Below are 24,277 nucleotides of genomic sequence, written 5' to 3'. Positions count from 1 at the left end.
TAAATCATCACGTGGCACAAATGATGGGGGGGGGGGGGGGGAGGGAGAGAGAAATGAGAGGAGACGTATATACACACACAAAGCAGAGTTTTACTGTGTATGTGGGAGACACAGATGGACTGAGCAGAGTACCTCGGTCTTACTGTGTGTGGGAGAGGGGGAGAAAGAGACGTACACTCACAGAGGCAGAGTCTCTCAGCCTGTGTGAGAGGGAGGGAGGGAGGGAGAGAGAGAGAGGCACACACAAGGTGGATGTGAAATCTCACCTGCCTGTTTCAGTGACAGACACCCGCCGCCAGTAAATGAAGACACCCCCATCTGTCTCCCCCTCCTCTCCCTCATCTCCCCCACCTTTCCCTCCCAACTCCAGTCCCGTCCCGACCCCCTGGGAAACTGAAAGGGAGCAACAATTAACTGCTGCCTGCCCGCTGAGTTAAAGAGTTCCCACGATAGTAAGACGATGTTAGTTGCGCCCAAGTTTAAATTTCCAACTTGTGTTTCAGAGTAAAGAGTCAGCGCAGAATCCTTGATAATCAAAAACTGTCTGAATCAGCAAGTTAGACACAAAATGCTGGAGTAACTCAGCGGGCCAAGCAGCATCTCTGGAGAAAAGGGATAGATTCCATTTTTGGTCGGGACCCTTCTGCCGGATGATTGTAGGGGGGAACTGGAAGAAAGAAAAGACCGGGACAAATCAGGGCCAACAACAGATGACCTCAGCAGTTGATGTCCATATGCGGATGCAAATCTTTATTTTTTAAATTAAATCCCACAGAAGACAATTTTTACTCACCAAAGGAGTTGGAGGAATTGAGTGAAATCCAGTTTAGCCGGGAAGTGGTGTTGGGTAAATTGAATGGATTAAAGGCCGATAAATCCCCAGGGCCAGATAGGCTGCATCCCAGAGTACTTAAGGAAGTAGCTCCAGAAATAGTGGATGCTTTTGTAATAATCTTTCAAAACTCTTTAGATTCTGGAGTAGTTCCTGAGGATTGGCGAGTAGCAAACGTAACCCCACTTTTTAAGAAGGGAGTGAGAGAGAAAACGGGGAATTACAGACCAGTTAGTCTAACATCGGTAGTGGGGAAACTGCTAGAGTCAGTTATTAAAGATGGGATAGCAGCACATTTGGAAAGTGGTGAAATCATTGGACAAAGTCAGCATGGATTTACGAAAGGTAAATCATGTCTGACGAATCTTATAGAATTTTTCGAGGATGTAACTAGCAGCGTGGATAGGGGAGAACCAGTGGATGTGGTGTATCTGGACTTCCAGAAGGCTTTCGACAAGGTCCCACATAAGAGATTAGTATACAAACTTAAAGTACACGGCATTGGGGGTTCAGTATTGATGTGGATAGAGAACTGGCTGGCAAACAGGAAGCAAAGAGTAGGAGTAAACGGGTCCTTTTCACAATGGTAGGCAGTGACTAGTGGGGTACCGCAAGGCACAGTGCTGGGACCCCAGCTTTTTACAATATATATTAATGATCTGGATGAGGGAATTGAAGGCAATATCTCCAAGTTTGCGGATGACACTAAGCTGGGGGCAGTGTTAGCTGTGAGGGGGATGCTAGGAGACTGCAAGGTGACTTGGATAGGCTGGGTGAGTGGGCAAATGTTTGGCAGATGCCGTATAATGTGGATAAATGTGAGGTTATCCATTTTGGTGGCAAAAACAGGAAAGCAGACTATTATCTAAATGGTGGCCGACTAGGAAAAGGGGAGATGCAGCGAGACCTGGGTGTCATGGTACACCAGTCATTGAAAGTAGGCATGCAGGTGCAGCAGGCAGTGAAGAAAGCGAATGGTATGTTAGCTTTCATAGCAAAAGGATTTGAGTATAGGAGCAGGGAGGTTCTACTGCAGTTGTACAGGGTCTTGGTGAGACCACACCTGGAGTATTGCGTACAGTTTTGGTCTCCAAATCTGAGGAAGGACATTATTGCCATAGAGGGAGTGCAGAGAAGGTTCACCAGACTGATTCCTGGGATGTCAGGACTGTCTTATGAAGAAAGACTGGATAGACTTGGTTTATACTCTCTCTAGAATTTAGGAGATTGAGAGGGGATCTCTCAGAGAGATATAAAAAATCACCATTCTCTCGTCTGCACCTGCTGGAGGGAGGTGGAGGAACTATAAAACCAGGAAGTGGTTTGCCTCACGCACTCTCTGCAAGATGGATGAAGCCAAGGGTCACGTCTCTCTGAGCTCTGAATAACACTGAACAAATGTCTACACAACTGTGAGTACCCTTAATGTGGTTTGAAAATGAAAATATGGTTTGTTTGAAGTAAAAAGGCACTGCCTGCAAATGGTTGTTTGGATGCTTTGGCTTCAAGTTGAAAGGCACTACTTACTGCAAATGGTACTTACTGCAAATGGTGGCTTCGGTGCTTTGGCTTGAAGTTGAAATGCACTATTCACTGCAAATGGTGGCTTGGGAGCTTTGGTTTAAAGTTCAAAATGCACTACTTACTGCAAATGGTGGCTTGGGAGCTTTGGCTTGAAGTTGAAAGGCTCTACTTGCTGCAAATGGTGGCTTGGGTGCTTTGGCTTGAAGTTGAAAGGCACTACTTACTGCAAATGGTGGCTTGGATGCTTTGGCTTGAAGTTGAAAGGCATTACTTACTGCAAATGGTGGCTTGGGTGCTTTGGCTTGAAGTTGAAAGGCACTACTTACTGCAAATGGTGGCTTGGGTGCTTTGCTTGAAATTGAAAGGCACTACTTACAGCAAATGGTGGCTTGGGTGCTTTGGCTTGAAGTTGAAAGGCACTTCTTACTGCAAATGGTGGCTTGGGTGCTTTGGCTTGAGGTTGAAAGGCACTACTTACTGTAAATGGTGGCATGAAGTTGAAAGGCACTGCTTACTGCAAATGGTGGCTTGGGTGCTTTGGCTTGAAGTTGAAAGGCACTACTTACTGCAAATGGTGGCTTGGGTGCTTTGCTTTTAGTTGAAAGGCACTACTTACTGCAAATGGTGGCTTGGGTGCTTTGGCTTGAGGTTGCAAGGCACTACTTACTGCAAATGGTGGCTTGGGTGCTTTGCTTGAAGTTGAAAGGCACTACTTACTGCAAATGGTGGCTTGGGTGCTTTGGCTTGAAGTTGAAAGGCACTTCTTACTGCAAATGGTGGCTTGGGTGCTTTGGCTTGAGGTTGAAAGGCACTACTTACTGTAAATGGTGGCATGAAGTTGAAAGGCACTACTTACTGCAAATGGTGGCTTGGGTGCTTTGGCTTGAAGTTGAATGGCACTACTTACTGCAAATGGTGGCTTGGGTGCTTTGCTTGAAGTTGAAAGGCACTACTTACTGCAAATGGTGACTTGGGTGCTTTGGCTTGAGGTTGAAAGGCACTACTTACTGCAAATGGTGGCTTGGGTGCTTTGCTTGAAGTTGAAAGGCACTACTTACTACAAATGGTGCCTTGGGAGCTTTGGCTTGAAGTTTAAAAAAATCACCATTCTCTCTGCTGCACCTGCTGGAGGGAGGTGGAGGGAGAGGGACTATAAAACCAGGAAGTGGTGTGCCTCACTCAGTCTCTGCAAGATGGATGAAGCCAAGGGTCACGTCTCTCTGAGCTCTGAATGCAAATGGTGGCATGAAGTTGAAAGGCACTACTTACTGCAAATGGTGGCTTCGGTGCTTTGGCTTGAAGTTGAAATGCACTATTCACTGCAAATGGTGGCTTGGGAGCTTTGGTTTAAAGTTCAAAATGCACTACTTACTGCAAATGGTGGCTTGGGAGCTTTGGCTTGAAGTTGAAAGGCTCTACTTGCTGCAAGGTGGCTTGGGTGCTTTGGCTTGAAGTTGAAAGGCACTACTTACTGCAAATGGTGGCTTGGATGCTTTGGCTTGAAGTTGAAAGGCATTACTTACTGCACATGGTGGCTTGGGTGCTTTGGCTTGAAGTTGAAAGGCATTACTTACTGCAAATGGTGGCTTGGGTGCTTTGCTTGAAATTGAAAGGCACTACTTACTGCAAATGGTGGCTTGGGTGCTTTGGCTTGAAGTTGAAAGGCACTACTTACTGCAAATGGTGGCGGGTGATTTGGCTTGAAGTTGAAAGGCACTTCTTACTGCAAATGGTGGCTTGGGTGCTTTGGCTTGAGGTTGAAAGGCACTACTTACTGTAAATGGTGGCAAAGTTGAAAGGCTTTACTGCAAATGGTGGCTTGGGTGCTTTGGCTTGAGGTTGAAAGGCACTACTTACTGTAAATGGTGGCATGAAGTTGGAGGTTGAAAGGCACTACTTACTGCAAATGGTGGCTTGGGTGCTTTGCTTGAAGTTGAAAGGCACTACTTACTACAAATGGTGCCTTGGGAGCTTTGGCTTGAAGTTTAAAAAAATCACCATTCTCTCTGCTGCAGCTGCTGGAGGGAGGTGGAGGGAGAGGGACTATAAAACCAGGAAGTGGTGTGCCTCACTCAGTCGCTGCAAGATGGATGAAGCCAAGGGTCGCGTCTCTCTGAGCTCTGAATGACACTGAACAAATGTCTACACAACTGTGAGTACCCTTAATGTGGTTTGAAAATGAAAATATGTTTTTTTTTAAAGTAAAAAGGCACTGCCTGCTTGGGTGCATTGCTTGAAGTTGAAAGGCACTACTTACTGCAAATGGTGGCTTGAGAGCTTTGGCTTGAAGTTGAAAGGCACTACTTACTGCAAATGGTGGCTTGGGTGTTTTGGCTTGAAGTTGAAAGGCACTACTTACCGCAAATGGTGGCTTGTTTGCTTTGGCTTGAAGTTGAAAGGCACTATTTGCTGCAAATGGTGGCTTGGGTGTTTTGGCTTGAAGTTGAAAGGCACTACTTACTGCAAATGGTGGCTTGGATGCTTTGGCACCTATTCTCTATTGACCTCCTTCGACTATGTTGAAGACTGGCTTCGACCATTCGTTTTACTCGAGGATGGTCTCTGGCAAATTGGTCCGTGAATGAGCACGACTCCCTTCCACCTCAGGGGACCAACCCGAAAACCAACAACGACCAGTGACAAGTGTCTACAGCTCAAATGATCACCTGATAAAATGATGTCATGTCTGCATTTTTTTCTCACTAAAAAATGCCTCCCAGGTTTTTTTTTTAATCATTTTGAACCATGCAAGCAAGGAAGGATCTAGTTTGGAGGATGTTAGTAAAAATACAACTATTGCTGTTTGCAGTAGCCCTTTTGCTTCAGCAGCAAGAGTGAAGAGGAAGCACAATAATAGGTCTCAATGGGTGAATGGAGATGATGTGATGGACTGTCCCAGTACACCAGATGACTGGAAGAGAGTGGCGCTGGGCTTTGACAAAAGATGGAACTTTAAGCACACATGTGGGGCAGTGGATGGCAAGCATGCCATTCTTGTCCCTGCTCCCATACTCCTCATTTTCCTTTTCGGTCACGATGGCATTCTGCTGGAACCATTCCTCAAGGTCCCCCTCCTGCTGCCTGGTGAAGGTGTAGGGCATAACAGCCTCCAGCCCTCCCTCACCACCAATGGGGCATTTGCTGCGTCAGACACAGGAGAAAGGGCTGCTTTGCTGCCTTCAAATGAGGCAGTGAAGGATGGGGTGGTGGTTGGGACATATACTACCACCCTGGTCTCCTCCTCCAGGGGTCTCTCATGCAGGGCTACCTCCTCCTGCACTCTCACCTCCTGTGGCATCACCTCCTGCCACTCCTCCTCCTGGGTGGGCAACAGCTGCATGGCAGTTTTTTTTTAGGGTTGTGCCCTCCCCCTGCACTGCTGCCTTTTTGGTGCCCTCTCTAAAACACAAGTCTCCTCTCCAAAAAACTCTCCAGCTATGAATGAACATGCCTTGGAGTGAAAGAGGTGACTTTCTGCTGTTTAAATTACCTTTTTATTCTACTGTCTTTTTTTTAACCCCTGAGCTATTACCTACGACTACCTTCGACCACCTTCGACTACCTACGACTAGCGTCACGACCTGTTACGATCGACTTCGACTAGAACTACGACTAAAAAAATATTGATTTTTAACATCTTGAAAAATACGCCGCAACCTTGCTGAAGCCTTGACAACGCGGAGACCACTCTCGACCATGAAGGAGAGTGACGAAGACCTCCTACGACCTCGTGGCGACCTTGCCATGACTATGGGTCGTGGGCAAACTCGCCAGAGGTCGCGATGGAGGTCGCCCAAGTGGGACAGGGGCTTTATGTGCTCTGGTTCTTGATTCCTCTAATCTTGGTAAAACAGTGCATTCATCCAGTCTATTCCCCATGTAATTTTATACACCTCTACAAGATCACCCATCAGCATCTGTAATCCAAAGCATAGAGTCCCAGCCTTTCTCTAGAGCTCAGGCTCTCGAGTACTGGCAACATCCTCATAAATCTCTGCATTCTTTCCATCTTCATGACAACTTTCCATGAGCGATGTGACCAAATCTAAACACTGAGGTGGAGCGTGTCTCCAACTACAAATTCCTTGGGGTACACATCTCGGAGGATCTGTCCTGGTCCCTCAACACCTCCAAGCTGATCAAAAAGGCACAGCAGCGCCTTTACTTCCTGAGGAGGCTCAAGAAAGCTCACCTGTCCCCCCCAGATCCTGACCAACCTTTACAGCTGTACCATCGAAAGCATCCTGACCACCTGCTTCACGGTATGGTACAGCAGTTGCATCCGTAGCGGACAGGAAGGCACTACAACGGGTGGTGAAAACCGCGCAGTACATCATCGGTGCCCCGCTCCCTGCCATGGATGCCCTCCACCGAAAATGGTGTCTGAGACGGGCCGGGAAGATCATTAAAGACCCCTCCCACCCCAACCATGGACTGTTTGCCCTCCTCCCATCAGGGAGGCGGTACAGGAGCCTCGGGTCTCGTACCAGTAGGATGAGGAACAGCTTCTACAATAATACCATCACATTGCTGAACTCGGAGTCCCGCCGATAGACTTCTCCAGTCTCTCCATCCACATTGGTCGATTATTGTTTGATTATTCTGTATTTTTATTTTTATTTCTATATTGCACTATACTATGGACGGACACTAAACTGCATTTTGTTGTACCCATACTCGTATTTGTGCAATGACATTAAAGTTGAATTGAATTGAACAATACTCCAAATGATCTTTGGGCACCTCATGTGGCGGAGGGGGAGGGGGTTGTCGGTCAGGGGAATCTCTTGCTCAATTTTCTGCTGAGCCTGTCCCAGTTGGTCATGACAGCAGGCAGCTGAGAGCTCCACCCAGGGCACTGCCTACCCCCCTTTCAGGCTATCGTCTGTGCCTGTGTATCTGGAATGGGAGCACGCTGTGTTCATGGGCCCCTTTCCCACCTTGTGAGACCACAAGGGCTGGAGTGCATTTTAGATGGATGTAATCGTTTGGGTTTGATATATGTATGCTCCTTGTTTTAGATAGATGTTTCCTTAGACTACTGAATAAATATAACTGAGGTACATTGATTAGGTATGTTACAAAACTTACCTTCTGCCAGTGGCCGTGTGCATGACTTTGCCGCCTTTGAGGGGGGCGGGAATAAAATGCTGTTTTCACCTGCCTGTCGGAGTCGATCTTTCTCAGGCTGTTCAGCTGCTGCAGAGAAATCCCTCCGACATCCGTTCTATGAAGTTTTTAAAAAACATCGCTGGATAATTTAATCGCAGGAGTAAAATAAAAATCGACTTCTAACGCCGTCAATGCCGACAACGGGACGGATCTCCCGTACGGGACAAATAAAGCTAAGCCGTTTACATATAAACTTGCTTCTTAGGATTACTTTAATCCAAATTTTACGTTGTGAAAATGTGATTTAGGCCCCATACGAACTGGCAGTGTTTTTCCTGCCAATATGGGGTTTAAATTCACCGCAAACCGCATCGTTCCAAACGATCGCGTTCCACAAAATCCCACTCGCAAGATGATTTCAAGGGCCATTAATTAAACACTAAATTCCTTCCATTTGGCCTATAAATTCATGACAATGAGATTTAAAAATCAAGTTATATTGTGAATTCTTGTGTGAATGTTATTTGGACACAGGCTATTTAAAAATGTTAACCTTTTCTTAAGAAATGGATAGATGTTTAGAAACATAGAAAATAGGTGCAGGAGTAGGCCATTCGCCCTTCGAGCCTGCACCGCCATTCAATATGATCATGGCTGATCATCCAACTCAGTATCCAGTACCTGCCTTCTCTCCATACTCCCTGATCCCTTTAGCCACAAGGGTCATATCTAACTCTCTCTTAAACATAGCCAATGAACTGGCCTCAACTACCTTCTGTGGCAGAGAGTTCCTGAGATTCACCACTGTGTGAAAAATGTTTTTCTCATCTCGGTCTTAAAGGATTTCCCCTTTATCCTTAAACTGTGACCCCTTGTCCTGGACTTCCCCAACATCGGGAACAATCTTCCTGTATCTAGCCTGTCCAACCCCTTAAGGATTTTGTAAGTTTCTATAAGATCCCCCCTCAATCTTCTAAATTCTAGCGAGTACAAGCCGAGTCTATCCAGTCTTTCTTCATATGAAAGTCCTGACATCACAGGAATCAGTTTGGTGAACCTTCTCTGTACTCCCTCTATGGCAAGAATGTCTTTCCTCAGATTTGGAGACCAAAACTGTACGCAATACTCCAGGTATGGTCTCACCAAGACCCTGTACAACTGCAGTAGAACCTCCCTGCTTCTATACTCAAATCTTTTTGCTATGAAAGCTAACATACCATTTGCTTTCTTCACTGCCTGCTGCACCTGCATGCCTACTTTCAATGACTGGTGTACCATGACACCCAGGTCCAGTAACACATGACACCTAGATCTAGTAATTGAATTTTGTAATTAGCTACAACTAGGTAACTAACTAATTATATGCTTTAATTTCAGGTCATCTAAGTAAGATTGTTTTATATTTGTTTCAGAATGGTTCAATCAATAATAACTGAAAATTTCATTCAGTTCTCTTAATTTTTAAGAAAGTTATGGGCTTTTGACTGTCCTCGATCACAGCTTTTGAGTTAAGTCAATGGAAAAGCAAAAACAAGATGCTAATTTCAGAGTATGAAAATGGCCATAACGTTTTTAATACTGAAGATATGAAAGTGAATTAGGCGTCATATTAAACTTCTTTTTATGCTTTATCTGATGGGATAAATTGAGGACTTGATTTTTTAAATCTCAAAATGTTTTAACATTGCTACATGGATGCGAATTCTAATTAAGGGACTTGAGGAGAGCGAAGGAAATAAGGTGGAAGATCGGATTAATCGCCGATTTCTCGTGTCTGCTATTGTGCACACAAACCTCATACCAGCTAGAAGCAAGTTGGACACTCTCCATCAAAGCTACTACAAGACCTCCTCAGCTCTCCACGGACAACCCACATTGATTGACAATGGGTGAGAAGGGGCGGGGCATGATATGATTGACACTGTCTGCGCCAATCATTGCGCCAAGCTCGCATGTTTGAGGACAGGCCACGCCCTCTCCATACGGGGCTGGGAGCCTCTCTTTGGCGGCGCGGTCGGTCTATAAAAGAGACGTTGGGCGCCGGCGCCCATTTGCTTTTGTGGCGTGGGTGGAGGAGGTTGAATTGCTACTGTGCGGCCGTGCTCCCGCGTGTCGTGTAGTGATAACTCAGTGAGTGTTTGCCATCCACGAAGAGAGGTGGTCGATTGCAGTCGCCCAATTGCCTGATTGGGCCCCGATAATCGACGGTGGCGGGCGGCCGGCCCGGCGGGGGAAGGGTGTCCGCCATGTTATGAGGGAAGGGTGATGGGCCCGGTGGTGGGCGAGGGGGTTACCCCATGGGTTATCTTGTATTTTGTGCGGTCAGTTTGTCCGCCGCGGTCTCATCCCGACGCCCGGCCGCATCGTGTCTCAGCCGGGTCGCCGATGGGGAGAGGGAGGGAGGGAGCGGCGTCGCCATTTTGTGAGAGGCGGGAGGGGAGGGGAGGGGATGGGGTGACCCGGGGCGCCCCTGCTCGCCTCACAACGGCCGCCAACCGCCGAACCGCACGGGGGGGGGGGGGGGGTTCCGAATATTCTCGACTGCGGCAACAATGGATGCTCTCTGTGTAACCCTGGCGCTGGGCCAGTGGGCCGACGCCTCCCGCTGCCCAGTGTGCTGCCAGGCCTGGAACGGGACGCAGCTCACTTGTGGCGTGCTCGCTGCATTGCTGAAGAACGGTCTTGGTGTGCTATCTGGATGCGGCCGCCTGAGCATCTGCGCTGCCCCGTGGCCGCCCCCTGGGCTGCTTTGTTTGCTGGGGGGATGGGCAGCAGAGAAGCTGTAGAGAATCTGATCTACATCAATCCAAGCAGCCAGGAATTAACATCACCCTCTACCCCGCGTGCACCTGTCCTTTTGCTCATGGATATGACATCAAATTGTGCCCATAATAGGGTGTTGTGTGTGCTGTCAACATTGGCTTTGGCAGGATCTTGTAAATCGCGGGTGGACAGTGGAGTGAATGTTTGGCTTCTCCTGAGTGACAATCTCAGTCGTGCGATGGCACCTAAAGCTCCGTGCTTCCTTTCCCATTAGCAAAAGAGCCAAAACCTATAGACCAAACCACAAGTGCTGGAAACAATACAGCCAGCGGTTGAAAACTTCTTTAATGGCCTCTGTTTTTGTGGTTATGGAACATGAATAGTAGAGCGACTTTGTTTCAGAAGATTCCATCAGTAGACGACTAGTTTTTTTCCCCTGAGGATTTGGTGGTGTTATTTAGGGGTTTTGTATAGGGGGGTTGCACGCAAAGTCACTGGGTCATAGGGCTTGATGCACGGAGCCGCTCAATCCATCTGGAGGACATCTGTAACATCCGGTATATGTTATTAATGCAAGAAATGCGTACTTTCCTACCAGTTAAAAACCGCCAAAATGTTGAATTTTTGCGCTGAAAAAAATTGTGGAAGTCGGGGTAAGTGTGAGAGACATGTACCAAACTAGAATTCCAAAAGTAAAGCGAAATGAAGGTAAAGAGAAGTGAGAGTTGAAGGGAGAACAGCAGCTAAAGTGCTTGGCGAACAGATTGAAAATATTGGGAATTATTGCGTTTGCTCACTGCATTGGCATTATTTGTGTTTTTCCTTGATTGGTATCTAAAAAGTCTCAGAAGTGATCTGGCTGTAAATTTTTCTTCAGATGCGTTTTCGGTTTGTATGTAAAAACCCACGAGAACCATGGGCGATTTAAAAAATTTACAGCCAGATTTATCACTTCTGAAACCTTTTAGATGCCAAAGGAATAAAAAAAAACACAAATAATGCCTTAGTTGATGAAATGCAGTGAGCAAACGGCCAATGTTCGCCAAGCACTCTCGCTGTTGTTGTCCCTTCAGCTCTCGCTTCTATCTACCGTAATTTCTCCTCACTTTTGGAATTCTGGAAGTAGGCTAAATGTCTCGCACGCTTATCCCGATTTCCATAATTATTTGCAGCACAAAAATTGACAATTTCAGCGGGTTTTAACGGGCCCGCTACGCTGGAAACAATGGTAAGTGCCTACCTGCAGTACATGGCGTGTACTCCATTTGGAGTAGCGTAGGAACAGTACGGGTCATGGGTCATGACCCGACTGCCGTGAAACCACCCTATTGATCAGTATTTGAACCTAAAATACTCTGCCATGTTTTGACTTATGTCCTCCACAAGTTTGTGAATACTGTTGGGGAAATACATTAGTTTTGATTATTATCACACCAAAAAGACGCACCTTGACAATAGCTGGGCAGATCACATTGGAAACCTAGGAGTTTGAAGTTCAGCATTTATAGCCAGGTTTCTGTAGAGGTAACATTTGATGTGACTAGACCACGGTTACAGGGTTTATTCTATGTGATTAACTGACAATAAAGTAAGTAACTGTCTTAAGTAAGTGACATTGACTGCCTTTGTTAATGTTCACTTGTGGTAATTGATTGAGCAAAACATTGTTTAAAGATTACTAAATTAAATGTATACTTCTATAGGTGACTGTCGAGATGGTGGAAGCAGATCGTCCTGGAAAACTCTTCATTGGCGGTCTTAATACTGAAACGAATGAAAAAGCACTTGAAGCAGTGTTTGGCAAATATGGAAGGATAGTCGAAGGTATATATTAGAAATTCAGTTCAAAATTACATTGCCCTCGCTCAGTCGATGTGTGTGATAGGTGGTGCCAAATGTGCTTTGGCGCGTTTTGGATTATGTCAAGTATGGTTTCAGAAATTGTGGACAATGGATGTGGCTTAGTTATGACTTGGTTACATTTGCAGGCTTGCTACTATCATGGATTGCAAAATGTGGAAATGAATTGTCTAAAGGATGAACAATGTCTCCGTCAGTCAGGTTAGGGGGTGAGATCGTCCAGTCTGTCCCTTGCACTTACTCAGCCAGTAATTGGGTCACAGCTGAACTTTAACCCCAACATTATTTACCACTCAGAATTAAAGAACGTTCCTTTTGGAAGGTGATGAGGAGAAATATCTTTCGTCGGAGGTTGGTGAATCTGGAATTCATTGCCACAGAAGACTGGAGGTCAAGCCAATGGATATTTTTACGGCAGAGATAAATAGATTCTTGATTAGTATGGGTGTTGGGTTAAGGGGGAAAGATCAGCCATGATTGAATGGTGTAGTAGACATGTCGAATGGCCCAATTCTGCTCCTATCACCTGACTTAATGAACACGCAACCAATACTGCTTCATTATTTTAATATCTCGATCTGTTAATCTCCAAAAACTGATCTACGCAATGCACAAGTATCTGGATAAGAAAATTCCAATGATTTAGTATAAGAAATTACTTCTCATTAGGCCATTCAGGCCATATTTTACGATTGTGTTCAATTGTTCCTCTAGGTAATTTTTCTATCCCTTGCCCAGGAATAAATCTAGTGTACTATCCTGTCCTTAACATTTACATGTCCGTGTACATTAACATTTTAAAACATTCTCTTTTTTCTTTTTATTAGCCCAGGATGGGTGTCTTCAATTTCTCGCGTAATGTTTGCCTTTTGTGTGGCATGATTGTTGCCTGTCTCCACAACTTTCACTACTGTCCAGCTTTGTCGCATCGCATTATGATGTACAATGCTGTTTGGTGGGAAAAATTATGAATGTTGTATCTCACTGTCTGTAATAAGACAAGCCAATGTTATCTGAATACAATTTCTAAACTGATACTTTTAACAGGATTATTTGCCAGTTTACTTTTTATCTAGAAAATCCATTTGCCTTGACCTCAACATATTCATTAGTTTGATTTAGTTTTAGAGCTACAGCATGGAAACGGGTTCTTAGGCCCACCGAGTCTGCAGTGACCAGCAATCCATGCACACTATCGCCCCTACCCGCACATGGGATAATTTAATATTTACACCAAGCCATTAACCCACAAACCTATTGGTCTTTTGAGAGTGGGAGGATAGCAAAGGTTTCCGAGAAAACCCATGCAGGTCACGGTGAGAATGTACAAACTCCGTAGTCCGCATCCGTAGTCTGAATTGAACCCGAGTCCCTAGTATTTTGCACTAAGATGACAAATTTGTGAATAAAGTTGTGTATAAATTTGTGCTCCTCTGACTCAGTGGCTGCCCATTGCGCTTTATTAAAAAAATGGATCAATGGTATATGGGGGCTGCGGGAAATTGTGAGACAAGGGATCAGCCATGAAAGATTGGGAACAGGTTTGGGGACTGCGCATCATAGGAGTTTGCATTGATCTGCTAAAGTTAAAATTGATCAATAACTGACTATTTCCCTTTTAGTTCTGCTGATGAAAGATCGGGAAACAAACAAGTCAAGAGGTTTTGCTTTTATTACTTTCGAAAGTCCAGGGGATGCGAGGGATGCAGCCAGGGATATGAATGGAAAGGTGAGGTTTTAAAATCAAATGTGTTACTACAATGATTGTACGTACCATGGAGTAATACATGTCAACAAGCAGCAAACAGTTTGTTCAAATATCAGGGGAAGTAATGAGGAACCTGAAGTTTGCAGTATTGAATGTGACTTTTTGTTTGTGCTGCTTTACCTTAAATATTTTGCTCACAAGTTTCCATGCCTGTCACAATAAATCTCACACTTGGAAGGAATGATGCTTTCAGTTGGTGTGACTCTACTACTTGGTTGCAATAACTTATTAAAATAGCTGTTGGCTTCTACAGCCATATGCTGTGCCACCAAATTTTCTAATTGTACCAGGATATTTCCTATTTGTGGATTTAAGGATACTTAAAGAATTACACAATAAAGTTTTGATATTTGGGTACACTTGGCAATAATACACCAATACCAAATTTGATCCAATTAGAGATAGATCATAACGATCAAAATTGTTTTGTTTTTTTAATTTTTTTAATTTCAACACCCACCCAAAGTTGTTTGTGATTCAACTAACAAGCTATTCGCAAAACAAGTTTCATATACCATAAATCATTAAAGAAGATCATGTTCTGGAAATGAATTTTTCCCATAAACTTACAAATCCATATTCTGTAAAAAGAAAACTAGTTTGCAGAGAGGGTCTCAATATTATCTTGCATTTGGAACAAGAATGTGCAGTCTGACAATTTGCTGTTTAGTAACATTCTGGTTCTGTACTGCAAATTACAGTTGTGGTTTAAAAACAAGTCACAGATCCCATTAAAAACTTTGACACACGTGACTATTAAAACCCTTTAAAGTTCCAAAGCAAAAAATAATGGATTTACTTGGGACTTCAACATAATTTGTGGGTTGTGTCTCACAAATGACCGTATTCCCTTGAAATGCCCTGTAAATTGAATCCACTCCTTTGAAGTGCACTATAAACATTTTTATTACTCCCTTTCGATTTTTTTTTAAAGTCTTTGGATGGAAAACCTATTAAAGTAGAGCAAGCTACTAAACCAGCATTTGAACATAGTGGACGACGTGGACCACCCCCACCCCCAAGAAGCCGTGGTCCTCCTAGGGGGATTCGAGGTGGAAGAGGAGGTAGTGGAGGAATGAGAGGCCCACCTCAAAAAGGTAAATGGCTGAAAGCAAGTTGTCAAAATCTACCTTTTCAAGAGTAAACTGGCAAATTCATTGGACTTTTGCCTGGACAGTTGCAAGAAGCCAAATTTCAGAGCGATTCTGTCAGAAATAAGATTTCTGGATTGATAGATGACTTCAATTGTGCTTAGTGAGTGAAGATAAACACAAATAATACCAAGTTCGCACTCCCGGTCTTGTAGAACTTAAATTTTGGGTAGTTTATATTGATTTCTAAATTTGTGCACATAATCCTAAACAATCTGATGTCTTGATGCTTGTTGATATACCCAGGTCATATTTTCTAAATCTGTAACATAGTTTTAAATCAAAAATGCGGGAGAGACTCAGCAGTTCAGGCATCACCTGTGTACAGGAAAACAATACTTTGGGTGTATGGCCTTTCATTCTCATTGCTGTATCCAATGCTTCAGCATATCTCCACCCATGCAGGTTTTGTTTTTGAAATATGGCAGCGGATTTAAGACTTTAAATGTGCAATGCTGAATATTTTGTCTTCATTATGTAGTTTTTAAATATTAAACCAACTTGAAAATGAAAATTATTTTGTAGCTCCATGATATTTTCTGAAATAACATATGATTAGGCATGCTGCATTGAACAACAATATCACCTACATTTGACACCACAAACCTAGAATGAATACAGTCTAATTTGTATAATCCAATAGTCATAAGTATTTGTTTTTTTAGTCACCTCCAGAGGACCACCATTGAAAAGGGGTCCCCCAGGACGTGCAAACGGACCCCCACCTAAAAGGCCTTTTCCTTCTGGGCCAATGAGAACTGGGAGTATGGGTGGAAGAGGAAGTGGATCAAGAGGTAAAAACACAATTGATTTAAGTGGAAAATGGTTTTATGATTTATTCAATTTTGAAAATTTGGATGACTGCTTTTTATTCCTAGGACCTCCCTCGCGTGAAAGGGACAGTTATCCATCACCTCCATCCCGCAGAGAGATGATGCCATCAAGAAGGGATGATTATATTCCCAGAGAGGATTACTACTACAGAGACAAGTATAATTTTTTTTGTTGTGGGGAAGTGATTATATGTAAGCTATTATTACGGGTGCATTTTAGCAGGATGATTGAGGGGAAAAACGCAGTTGAGGATCATTAAGATGATAGTGGGACCACAATTTTCCTTTTGTCAAGATATGAAAGCTCTGGATGCAGAACTTGTGTTATATGGCTAATGAGGAACTTTGTTCTCTGTGGAACATAAGTTAAAATGTGATACAGCATTTAATCTCCTAAAGTATAGCATAGAGTAGAATATCACAAGATCCAAGGGGTTATGAAGAAAACCTTCAACTGAATAGCTTGCCTATGTAGTTGTGGAGGTAGTCCTTTCTAGGTTAGGATGGGGTTACAGGTTACTATGATGATTTGTGTCATTTGATTGAAATAGCTGCTGGTTTGTGTAACTCTTAAGCAATGATGACTTCTGTAGCACTGATCATAAATGATGATACCACATGTCCTCTAAGAAGTTCTGAGCTTTTGTAGCAGTTGCATTTATGGGTTTCATCTCTCAGGCTTTTCCAAGAAGATATTGAATTCCATGTATGATGGATGTTCACAACTTCCAGCACACAAGTTCAGCAGTGGGAATAGTTTATCGAAGCTAATGGTTCACCAGACTAAAGTGGTCCTGCATGGGTTATTAGGTGGTAAAACCTTGATAAGTGGATTCTTGTCTAACAATCATTGTTCTGCATATAGTTAAACTGAAAGAAGAGTTAATGAATCTGGCGTATAGCCAATTTAGGTTTGCTGGAAATTGTACATTTAGACACTTATCCATGTGGCCATAATTGTCTTGACTTCGCTTGAATATTTGATTGTTCATGTCTTTAATTATACTGAAGTTCATAATTCGCAACCTATCACGTTGTAGTTTCCTGGCTTGAATTTTTATCCCAAGTGTATTTGACTCATTTTAACTTGGTTCAGTTTTTTGCAAAATTACAGTAAGTTGTTAGATCAAGTTAACTGCATCCTACTCTAGTTTTACTAGACCTATGGATTTGTTTTACATGCTAGCAAGTTGTTGTTTTTAACATTGCAGTTACTCTAACAGAGATTATCCAAGCTCTCGAGAGACAAGAGATTATGGTCCACCACCAAGGGAATCGTATAGTTCCCGTGAATATTCCCACTCGGGTGGACGCGATGATTATGGATCAAGAGGATACAGGTATGGCTGTTTTTTTTTTTGCGCCACTGTTGTGACACCATTTCGGTTGGCATCTTGATTGTCTTGCAGTCATGATGAATAATTTCAATTCCAGTGACCGAGATGGATATGGTGGACGTGAAACACGTGACTATTATAATGATCGTCCAAGTGGTGGCTCCTACAGAGACTCGTATGATGGCTATGGTAAGATGGCAATTGATTTTGAATTTTTGTATTGATGCAGACATTCTAATTATATTTTGGATAAGGGGATACATTTTCTAACTTGAGGGTTTCTATGTCATGCATATGTCTTTTGAATTTCAAGCAATTTATTTCTACAGTGATAAAACCCAGTTGAAATCCACAGCAAAACAAAAGAACTTCAAAAAAGAGCACAAACTTGCTGATGAGCAATATCCGTCAAACAAAAGGCCTAGTCATTTAAGAAAGTATATATTCAACTTGTAATCAAATAAAATCAGTTACATGTGCATACCTAAACCTAAAGGCTGGAAATATTTCTGCATAAACTCCCCATCTGTTGCTGGAAGGATGACAATGTGAGACACTACCAAAAGAGTTAAGTCTTGCATTAAAAACTTCATTACTTTCCTCAGTTGATCCCCAATGATGGGAGCATTTCAATGCTACATCTTTTCAAATGCTGCAAGTGCAAACAAGTATTTAAAAATGCAAATTTCAACAAAGCTGCAGTAAGTGAGTAAATCTTATAAAATGTAAGGAATATTTCAAATGTTTCCATATGACCTGACCATTGACCCTGCAGGTAACTCACGAGGCGCTCCACCTGCACGAGGGCCGCCACCATCTTACAGTGGAGGTGGCCGTTACGATGACTACAGCAACAGCTCTCGGGATGGATATGGTGGAGGCCGAGATAACTACAGCAGAAGTGAAACTTACTCAAGTAGCCGAAATGATCGTGTTGGTAGGCAAGATAGAGGTCCAGGTCTTCCAATGGAAAGAGGCTATCCTCCGCGCGATTCATACAGCAGCTCAAGCCGTGGAGGAAATCGTGGATCAGGGCGTGGAGGAAACCGCTCTGACAGGGGCAGTGGCCGAAGCAGATACTAAAACTGAACTTGATATAACTTGGACCAAAAAGCCCTTCCTCTTAGTGCTGTTTTTTCCTTACTGAAACACAACAAACAATTTGAGGTGAAAGGACTGTCAAGTGCTTTCCATGCAAGAGGAATTTGAAATTTTAATTTGGTTTGCTGTTTATTGTTAGTTTTTGTTTTTTTATAAAAAAAAGTCAGTTTGTACTTTCTAGTGGGAATGGTGCAGAGACTGGTTAAACATTAAAAAAAAGTTAATGTTATATTGGTGCTGCTGTCTGTGGCTTTTCCATACATACATGGATATATAGAACTAGATCTTGCTTTGTTGCACCAGTGCTATTGTGAAATAAAAACTGAACATTTTCAGTGAATCATGTTATGTTGTTTAACCAAACTCTTTTGTGGGCTGGGAGTGGGTTGCGGTGGGGGGGGGGGGGGGGTAATGAAAAGAAAATATTTTAGTTGGTTTTCTTTACAAAATGGGAAGAAAAAAGTGCCCAGGCAACTCAATTCAACTAACAGCAAGCAATGCCGATGAACCGTTCATAACTACCCAATGAAACCTTGCAATTTTCAAAATATACCAGTTGTATTTCAGTCTCCTCCAGTTACAGATCAACATTCAACCTCAAAAGTTCCAGTCACAGCTGACTCTGAAGCAAGCTGGTTAAAAAAATTACAAATCATCAGCAGTGAGTATCTTTAAAAGTGATTTGTTTTTAAGTTCTGGCTTAAAGTGGATACAAATCTTAAAATTTCCCAAATGTCATTTAAGCAGTTTCATTTTCTGCAAGTGTAGTATCTCGCTTTAAAAGGAATTTGCTATGATTTTAAGAATTGGGCATCAAGATTTACAAAGAAACCTCCAACAAAGGCCTATTACTGTTCAAAAGCTGAAGATTTAGGAAAGGCAGTTGAATCTAGGACATTCTCAACCGTATCAGCCATTTTTACATGAAAAGAGCAACTCTGGTAAGCAACGCAAACCTTTTTATGTTAACCTACTAAATGAAACCCATGGTTACGTAAGGAAGCACTTCGCTCACCGATTATAACTCCATGTTGAATTAAAACACAATGGAATAAAGTAGGTTATCAACAAACTATTTTAAGTTGCCTACTAAATGAAACCTGGTTACATAAGGACGCCTGTCGATCACCAAATATTGTCATCCTTCTGTTCGTTTTAAATGAAATGGAATTCTATACATGACGCAAAATCAAACCGGCAAAGCAATTTTTCTGAACCACGTTGGACAACTGTTGAATCCTCAGCAGCATCAGTGGATTGACTGGAAGGCCAATGGAAAAAGTAAATTGTGATTTGAATGATTTTAAACCCATATTTTTAGAAGTAACTAACTGAATTGTAAAGCACAAGTATTGAGTTTGGTTTCATACAGTACAAGCTACAGCATGTTCTTTCTTGCAGGATGAGGATATAGAAAATCGTTTTGAAAACTGATGCGGAGGTGTCCACCTGTAAGCTGGTTGATTTCCTGAGCTGGTTGAGGACTATTTACCCAGGTATGCCATAATATGTAGTTGTAGTTTTGTGTGATTTACTTTGCACATTCATACGCACGTTATTTTGTATAGCTATTGTAGAACTAGATCCGGTGTTGGAGAGACATGGAGTTTGTGGATGCTGGAATCATTATGTGGTGGAGTGTGAGACATGAGGGTGTTTTAGAAGTTTATAAAATTATGGTAAACATTGGTAGAACCGTTGCACCCAGGGGGGCAAGTTTTTATGTGCAAAAAGAGGTGGTTCCTGGGGTGGTGGTGGAGGCAGATATAATCAAAGATCTTATAGCGAAGCAAGATAGGCTACTCCTGCTAAATGCAATGGACTGACGTGTAGTACGCTATGGAGGGGATCATGGGCATTTTCCACGCCCATTTTAGCAACCTGAGCCTACCTAACCCGACCCGACTCGCACTGTAATCAATGTTGCGAGGCAACAGTTTGTGTGGGTCAGATTCATAAATCTGTCAGTTCAAACTTGTCAAGAATAAAATTTGATTCTGGTAATTGTCTTTTCTAATGTTTTTTAAATCATTTCTTTTTAAATGGCTCACAAGCAGTGTTTGAGTTGATTTTGTAGTAACCGGAACCGACCCGACTCGCAGGGTGATTGACAGGGGGGGACTTTTTGTGCGTGATATAGGGTTAGATTCATAATTCTGTTAGTTCATGATTCTGTTGATTCTTGTTAAAGAATAAAATGTTTATAAACACACATACATGAAAATTATATAAATGTATATAACACACACAATTATATTTCTTCTAATCCAATAATGAACTTTATTTCAGACTAGACAAGGAACATTAAATAAGAAACATTGTCTTGGGGCACTCTCTCTCCCCGCTGCCCTGGACCCCGCACTCTCTCTCCCCGCTGCCCCGGACCTCTCTCCCCGGGACCCGCACTCTCTCTCCCCGCCGCCCCGCGCCCCACACTCTCTCTCCCCGCTGCCCCGGGCCCCACACTCCTTCTCCCCCGCTGCCCCGGGCCCCACACTCTCTCTCCCTGCTGCCCCGGGCCCCACACTCCTTCTCCCCGCTGCAGATCCAATCTTTGGCCGGGAGCAAGACGGCGGAGTCAGGTTGCTAAAATATGTCCTATAATCACCCATGAATCCGCCCATGAGCGTACCTCACGTTTGCGTGAGAGTAACCCATCTTGCTTCGCTATAAGATCTTTGGATATAATAGTGGTGTTTAAGTTGCTTTTAGTCTTGGTATCTACTGCCCAATGAGAGAGGGAATGAATGGGATGCGAGTTGATTATATTGGCTGCTTTCTCAAGATAGTTTAAAGTATCAATGGTGTTGATTGGAAGGGGAATGGTGGTCTGCGACGTGCACCAGGTTTTTGATCAGGTTGGGGGCTTGAGAGTTTCCAACTCAGTTATTTTTCCAGCAGGATTATCAAAAGTAAAAATCTTGGGATTGTGGAAATGTGTTTCCACAAAAGTCATGGAAAAGCAGATGTTTATGCTCTACAAGTCTCTTCAGAATTAATGTTACGTTTAATAAGTAACTGCTACTTTCTTTCAGATCGAGAAATCTGGATTTAAATGACACCATTGAAAATTCAAAAGTGCTGGAGCAGCATTGTGTGGATTGTTGAAGAGACCTTGAACTCCACAAGACTATTACATGACCAACAAGACATTCTTTATGGCACTACTGAGAACAGAGGGTGGTTAGAGCTGTATTCAACCATGTGTTTCTGAAGTGCATTTGGATTTTATGTAGAGAATTTTGTAGTAATGCTTGAACCTCTGGCGAAAAACTGGGAGAAATTAAAGGCAGTCTATAATTTAAGATTGTCTACTGTTAACCTGTCCTTCTCAGTTATCATTAACCCGCCCATTATTACAAACTGTTTGTGACTAATTATAATTGACCCTTTTTGCCGAGCTATTGGTCTGCTGCAGCTCATGGCAAGATTAATCCAATAAACTTTTATTTCCTTAAATTTACTCAAATGGGAAAGGTACAGTAGATGTTGGAGTAGAGATGATCACATTTAAACATATTAATAGGTCTACTGATGGAGAGTGTTCCAGTTTGCTCAACTAAGATCTGAAAGTAATTTTCACAATTAGAACACAGGTTAGACTGGTAGGGTAGAATGTATGACTGCTCTTAATCCAGCACTTCAGTACCAACAGGCAATGAAGGGAAAACATTTTTCTTAAGACGTGAACACTGACTTGAAACTAAATTTAGTTTTCCCAAATGCATTGTGTCTTACAATTACCATTGATGTGAAACTAGGTAGGAATAAATGGAATTATGTAGGGCCAATGCAGATGACCTAGCACAATGTGGGTAGTAATTAAAAAGGAAATGCTAATGTGCGAGTTGTCTTTCTACTCCAATCACTAAAAGTAATCTCTAATAATAGATTTAATGAGCATTAAAGCAGATGGTTTGAAATATGCTTTCAATAGAAAGGTCTTATGGAATTTCTGGGTTCTCAGATAACAGGACTGTTGTGTAAGGTGTGGTGGGTCCATTTTCTCTAGTATTTCGTAGAATTGGAGGAGATCTCATTTAACCTGAAAGAAGTAGACAGACCAGATATAGGGAGGATGTTTGTCCTAGTTTGAAGTCCAGAGGTCTGTCTGGCTAAGAACTTTGACATTGACACTCTCAGATGACAACCTGTGAAGGCTAAGCTATTTGCTGAATATATTTAAGGAAATGATCACAAAAACTTCTGAGGGTATGGGGAGAATTGGCATTAAGATTCTTATTGAACCGCAGAACCTGTTTGAAGGGCGCTTGCATCATGCAAAACTAAAGGGCCCATGTTGATGACAAACTGAATGGCCTGCACCTGGGCTATCTTCCTACTCATACTTGATCCTCATTTTGCACAATTAAAACTTCCAAGTACTGTATTAAAATTGGCGCCTTATCCAAGCAGTAAAAATTCAATTGTTGAAAGTTAGTCTGTGGATTTTATCCAATCAATTTGAAATGACAATTCATTTGGTATTGCACTGGAACAACTGAGTGATTGAACCTTTCTGAGATGTATACAATGTTACATGCACATTAGAATGTTCAGAATTTGTACATTTTTCATAGTTTCAACTTTGCAATAAAACCCATTTAATTATTTTGTTATGGGTCATTGTCTTGTGGGAACAAAAGGGTCAATTTAGATGCCATCATTTATTCTGACCTGCACTCTTTCTGCAGTGTAAATTCTTTGGTGGTTGGAGGGTTGTCTGTAATGGACCTAAGTAGCGGTGCTTAGAATTTGGAAAGGTGTGCTGATGCTTCCTTGCACACTAGTAGATGAGTTCTATTCACTTCATAATTGCTGGCTTCTATCCAACATGTATCATGTTGCCATCAAATCTGGACTTTGTAGATCAGCTCCTCTTCAAAGAGGAGGCTGTGACTGGCACAAACCTGTAATTGAAAAATTAAACTTGGGAAAGAATTATGTTGCCTTTTATAGATGAAGCAGAATTGCACTAAGACCTGGCAGACGGGGTTTAAATATAAATCATTGCAAGAGACCAAAACACTGGGTTGCATTACATCAACTGCTGTGCATTCCTAACACAGGTCAGTGTGAAAACTAATTGCAATATTGATTATCGAGAATAGCTTCAGGAAGCAGGGTAGTGCACAAAAAGAAGCACTGCTGTGAGAGCCAAGTGGCTGGATGTAACCACTGCAAATGGATTGAATGCCTTGTGCTTGAATGGTCCTGGAACTGAGGATATCAAAAAGTTGTTGTTGCTTACAAACATCTTGTGTTAATGGGATGTTGGTTGTTTGATCATTTGGAGTTGACCCTAAATCAAGATGTAATGTGCCATTTTATTATTTCCTCTCAAGTGTATTGATTCAAATAAATTACAGTGGAAATGCATAAGAAACAAGGACATAAGAACATGCTGACTTTGACCTTGCTTTGTCATTTGTTTTGAGCTTGCTGATCCTACATCTTGTCCCCTTCTGCAGTCTAAACATTTTCCCACAAGCTAACCTGGACCTTTAAGGACTCTATTTTTCCAATTTTGTGGTGCCTTAAATAAATGCCTTTGCATAAATGAGAACAAATTCCAGTTCTAGTCTAAATTGTACTCGTGAGTCATAATAAAACAATAAATTAATGACAGTTTCTGACCCATGCATGTGACAATGCACGCTTACACCGTTTTAAATGTTATTTTACCTGCATCAATTCTTCTGATAGCTCGTTCTATATACCCACTATCCTTGTGTGAAAAGGTTGGCCCTCAGATTTATATTTAATCTTTTCGTCTTGAAGCTGTGCCCTCAAATCGTTCTTTCTCAGACCTCGGAAAGGAACTCTTCATTCGTCCTATCGATTGATATGGTTGTATACACATCGATAAGAGCATTCCTCGGCCTCCTGCGCTCCATAAAATGAAATCCCAGCAACCCAACCTCTTTCTATACCTTAGGCCCTCAAGTTCTGGATACTTACTAATTTGATGGCGGCATGTTCCAAGTGCGTGTCTC

At 42.6% G+C, this 24,277-nt stretch overlaps 1 protein-coding gene and 1 non-coding gene across 5 annotated transcripts; both read left to right on the top strand.

Annotated features, from left to right (window-relative positions):
- The first annotated feature begins 9,447 nt into the window (after nt 1–9,447).
- Nucleotides 9,448–22,894, top strand: rbmx (RNA binding motif protein X-linked). Of its 4 annotated transcripts, XR_008724352.1 has the most exons (10): nt 9,448–9,598; nt 11,935–12,055; nt 13,714–13,820; nt 14,794–14,956; nt 15,676–15,804; nt 15,889–16,000; nt 17,055–17,183; nt 17,278–17,369; nt 19,683–19,777; nt 21,317–22,894. XR_008724352.1 is itself a non-coding variant. In XM_055643963.1 (9 exons), the coding sequence occupies exons 2-9, from the start codon at nt 11,947–11,949 to the stop codon at nt 18,261–18,263; spliced, it is 1,137 nt and encodes a 378-aa protein (XP_055499938.1). In that variant the 5' UTR covers nt 9,448–9,598; nt 11,935–11,946; the 3' UTR covers nt 18,264–18,621. The 4 variants fall into 4 exon arrangements, 3 of the variants coding, with proteins under 3 accessions (XP_055499938.1, XP_055499937.1, XP_055499936.1); XM_055643963.1 differs by lacking the exons at nt 19,683–19,777; nt 21,317–22,894 and adding an exon at nt 17,956–18,621 and having other exon boundaries at nt 17,067–17,183; XM_055643962.1 differs by lacking the exons at nt 19,683–19,777; nt 21,317–22,894 and adding an exon at nt 17,956–18,621.
- Nucleotides 16,418–16,486, top strand: LOC129702446 (small nucleolar RNA SNORD61). Its single transcript, XR_008724387.1, has one exon. It is a non-coding gene; the product is annotated as a small nucleolar RNA SNORD61 (small nucleolar RNA).
- Nucleotides 22,895–24,277: the final 1,383 nt, after the last annotated feature.

This window comes from Leucoraja erinacea, chromosome 12, assembly GCF_028641065.1.
Source record: "Leucoraja erinacea ecotype New England chromosome 12, Leri_hhj_1, whole genome shotgun sequence".
Taxonomy (NCBI): domain Eukaryota; kingdom Metazoa; phylum Chordata; class Chondrichthyes; order Rajiformes; family Rajidae; genus Leucoraja; species Leucoraja erinaceus.
The sequence above is the reverse complement of the archived record's forward strand: the minus strand, read 5'-3'. Positions and strand labels throughout refer to the sequence as shown.

Bases quoted from the DNA above. Each gene is read 5' to 3' on its own strand.
- rbmx (XM_055643961.1), top strand. From the start codon at position 11,947: ATGGTGGAAGCAGATCGTCCTGGAAAACTCTTCATTGGCGGTCTTAAT. The intron at 17,184-17,277 runs GTATGGCTGTTT...TTTCAATTCCAG, and splicing joins TATGGATCAAGAGGATACAG to TGACCGAGATGGATATGGTG. The intron at 17,370-17,955 runs GTAAGATGGCAA...TTGACCCTGCAG, and splicing joins AGACTCGTATGATGGCTATG to GTAACTCACGAGGCGCTCCA.